General features: G+C 38.4%; 1 protein-coding gene across 2 annotated transcripts in view; it reads right to left on the minus strand.

The window, feature by feature from the left end:
* Window positions 1-3434, minus strand: part of LOC122653665 (AUGMIN subunit 1) — a 49172-nt gene extending 45738 nt beyond the window's left edge. For both annotated transcript variants that reach the window (XR_006331839.1, XM_043847583.1), the window contains exons 1-4: window positions 3073-3434; window positions 2828-2960; window positions 2619-2753; window positions 2323-2446 (exon numbers count right to left, since the gene is read on the minus strand). Coding sequence is in view for 1 of the 2 variants with exons in the window: in XM_043847583.1 (XP_043703518.1) it covers window positions 2323-2446; window positions 2619-2753; window positions 2828-2960; window positions 3073-3331 (651 nt within the window). In the remaining variant the exon portion in view is untranslated. The remainder of the gene's footprint in view (window positions 1-2322; window positions 2447-2618; window positions 2754-2827; window positions 2961-3072) is intronic.
* Between the last annotated feature and the right edge of the window lie 726 nt (window positions 3435-4160).

Consider the following 4160-nt stretch of genomic DNA (forward strand, 5'->3'; position numbering starts at 1 on the left):
TTAATCATTGACCCCAACCATCAGCTCCCTTATCAGCAAGAGTTGTTCTGTATTTCCTGAGATCGAAGGAATCCTTGTGGTGGCTTTATTCTCTGTTGTGTTCAGTAATTGCAGGTAATTCTGAAGACGGGTTGTTTGGGTCTTTTGGGGGTATCAGTGAAAGGGCTCAAGGTGAATCCATTGCCATTTCTGAAGGTAGTCAATGATGAATTATGATGAGTTCCCTCATGCTGCTGCCCCCTTAATGTAAGCCTAAATTAGGGTTAATTTAGCCCCAAATAAATCCACAATAATTCACATCGGTCAACTAAAATAACCCCAACAGAAGGGTTTAAGCAAGGGCTGAAACTCAGATGTAAGGCCTAGGTTGTTATCCAAAATTCATCCCCTCAATAGAGCTGATAGCAAGGTCAAGTGAAGGTCCAAGGGTATTCAGCAAACCCTCCAAACAGGAACAAAATAGGATGCTCAGATCACAAGTTCTCAATAGGTCACAAAAATATAAAGTACGAACCAGTGTGTAGAAATCGAACCATTCAATAGAATGAAACCACACTCGGGTCGAGTGGTGTTTGCATAGAGGAGAAACTATGCAGAAAGTTACATTCAATTCTGATGGTAAGATTGAGAGATATGGCAGCAACACCAGAATAGAAGGTTAAGTGTTATCTCACAAACCAGCACTTTGTTTGGGCTCCAATGAGGATCGAGTGGAGGCCATGAAGGAGTGATGTCTTGCTGCTAGTTTGGTGTAATTCTGATGGACAGAAGTGGAGATATGAGATGAGAACGAAAATAGAAGGTTAAAGCTGTGGAACAATCCAGCCGATTGAATGGCCGGTAACAATGGATCGAGTGCGGTGTAAGTTGATGTGGTTCTATGCTCCAAAGCTCTGCTGGAACAGGGCTTAGCCTCCAGAGAAGACCAGGTTCGATTGTTGTAGGAAGTAGGGTACCCACAGATCTGTAGAGGTGTACTTGGATCCTTCTTTTGATGATGAACAGCAGCAGCAGTTGAGAACTTGATTGGAGAACAACTTCTAGACTTCAGCAGGAATCGATTGCAGAAGTTGTTGCAGTCACAGATTAGTAGCAGCAGTGCTAAAGCAGATCGAGCAGAACAGAGAGCAGATAGGAGAAGAAGATAGAAGAGAAGAGGGTAGGGGAATGGCTCTCTCAGCCTAGGTCTCTCACCCACAGCTACCCCAGCTGTTGAAACATGGAATTTTTCCCATAATTCGATGGCAAGCTTGGCCATCAATTTTTTATTCTCAAAATTGTGTTCCTTCCTTACAATAAAAGGCCTATTAATAGCTTAGGCAAGCTTGCAATAAAAGTAGAAAGTAAGGAAAATAGAAACTACTAAATCCTAATTAAGAAGGTACTAAAAATTAGAAGCTACTAAGGCTTTATAATCCAGCCTACTAAAACAAAACAAGGAAGGTCACTAAAATAGAAGCAAAGGAAAGCAACTAAGCAGTTGGGGAAGGGACTGGTCAGGGACTGGTCAAAGACCAGATCTTCTGTCAAAATCGTGGCCCACAAAGGCCCCTTCTAGAATTCCAGCTGGCTGGCTCGAGCTGGTCTCCTTGGCTGGTTCGAACTGGTCCAAGCTGGGCTGATTCGAACCACCTTGGTTCTTCTTCTTTCTCTTCTTCTGGCTAGAATCTGCATCACCCTCCCTTCTGAACATGGAGAAATCCTCTTAAAAAAATGTATTCACTCATACAATTCCACATGTAGTACTTTTCCCCTCCCCATTTTTTTCCTTATGCTGCTCTTCATTTTTCTCCTTCAACAATTCACTCTCACTATGCTAGTGTCTCATGGAAAAAATCTAAATCTTTCTAGACCGGTCTGCATCTCTTTGGTTCAATCCTCTAATGTTGCTTTGCTTTCTTCCCATCCTTAAAGCAGCCAGACTCTCCTTCTCCTCTCTCCATTCTCAAGGTTACCATCAATGAGGGAAGCCCATTCTTAAATGTGAATCATGTAACCTTACAAACATTATGTAGAGAAGTGGCTAAGATATCATGGTCATTTGATTCATACAGCAGTTCACTTTTCAATAAGGTTTGGTAAATGGACCACTGCCTATTTATTAAGATAAAAAACAAATACGCTTGCTTGATTAAATAAATCTACTTATCTACAGAATGAGTCAACTTGATCAAGTTATGGCAAGTTCTTTTCAATTCACCTTAACTTCAGTGGCAAAAGTTGCCAAGCTCAAATATGTTGAAACCCTTTTTCCCAAACTCTACATCACCAAGGAGACAAAGACCACAATGAAGAACAAACAAAAGATCACCATAGTGGTACCTTATAATTAGAATATTGCTGCAAATACTGTTGCTCTTTCTTGATCATAAGTTTCAAATTTGTCTTCCAGTGATGCATTTGTTCCTCACAAGCAGGTACATCGTCTTCCAGTTGTGCAAGGGTCCTACAAGCAAAAGAGAGAAAAAAAAAAAAAAAAAAAAGTTTTTCCAAACAGTTCAGCTGTTTCTTCAAATAACACTCGAGGTTTAATATTAATTATCCAATATTGAACCTGCACGCAACACCCCCCAACCAAAAAAAAAAGAAGTTGTTCTATCATCTATGTATGAAACTACCTTTTCAAGTATGTAAGCCTAGCAATTGCCTTCCGGGTATAGTCAAGAAGCACTCTAGACTCCTTCTGTACTTTAGCCCTCTTCTCCTCCACTCCAGTCTTCCTCAAAGAGATATCCCCCATTGCAACTAGAAAACTAAAACCATTTTTCAGATAAGATCATCAGATCATAAAAAATGGGAGGGGGGCGAAAGAGAAAGAGAGACCCACCTACTCATCTCAGTATCTCTTATATTCAACAGATTGGCCACATTTGCGAGAACCTGTGCCGATGAAATGACGTTGGAGGGTAAGCTTTCTTGCGCCATACCTGCATGCTCCAGTATCTCTCTGATTCTTGCAGCTGCAATTATAGAAACTTTTAACAAAATTCATTGTAAATTCAAATGGAAAAAGCAAAAGATCAAACTTGTTTCTCTCTATGTATGCGTAGAAAGAAAGAAAACCTAACCAACCTTGGGACCGGTACTCCGCAGCTTTCTGGCGGAGATCGGAAGCAACAATACCAGAAGCCTGGCTCTTGGCCTGCGAGATAGTGGCGATGTTATGCAAATGAGCAACGCTTCGAGGCGTGTATTCGAACTCAGGCACCTCTTTGCCTGCTGCATCGAATTGAGAAGCGAGCCAAGCTTTTACTTCTGCAATTCGAGCAGCATCGAAACCGCTCTTCAATTCCGCTGCGGGTGGATCGGTTCCTGATACCAGATCGCTCATTCTCTTGGGTTCGTGTTGGTTTCTTTGTTAATATTAATCGAGCCTGCAACTCGAGCGAAACAAGAAAGGCAACCCAACGTTTGAATGAGAGTTGAGATCGTAATTCAAAATAAGTTAACCGAGCCAATTTTAAATAAAACGAGAATGAAGAAACAAAGGAAAAAAAACATTGATTCGAGCGGCAGGTTTTTTTTATTTTTAAAATTTTAGGATTTTCGTTTTACGCCCTACTTGTTTCGGCGTAAAATTTTACTTGAAAATTTTCACTTCAAAAAATTTGACTTTAAAATTTTACATGTTAAAAAGTACCCAATGTTGTTTTTTTATTAAAGGAAAAAAGCTTTAAAAAATATTTTAACATATAAACTTTTAAATTTACGAAGTAAAATTTACCAAAGAAAAATTATACCAAAACCGTCTAACAAAATCAAATCTTCAAACCGTTTAACACATGATTCAATTTTGTTTTTTAAAACTGAGACCTTTTAAATTGATGATAAACCGTTTAAAAATCCAGTTAAACTTTAAACTGAAACAAATATGGCATGGTTCATAATTAAGCATTAATGGTAATAATAAATATATATAGTATAAATAAATAATTATTTAAAGAAAACATATAAGAATTCAATGCATATTTTCATTTCAATAAAAAATAAAAACTTGTAATGTAATGTAATGGAAAGTAGCTCTTTGAATTTCAAAAAAAAAACTTATAAAATCGTTTAAAGCCGATTAAACTGAAACCGTTTATAAATGGTTTTACCTAAATAAAACTTGCACCGAAAGATAACTGTTTAACACCTTTAAAAATAAGGGTGCATTTTGG

This window comes from Telopea speciosissima, chromosome 3, assembly GCF_018873765.1.
Source record: "Telopea speciosissima isolate NSW1024214 ecotype Mountain lineage chromosome 3, Tspe_v1, whole genome shotgun sequence".
Classification (NCBI taxonomy): Eukaryota; Viridiplantae; Streptophyta; class Magnoliopsida; order Proteales; family Proteaceae; genus Telopea; species Telopea speciosissima.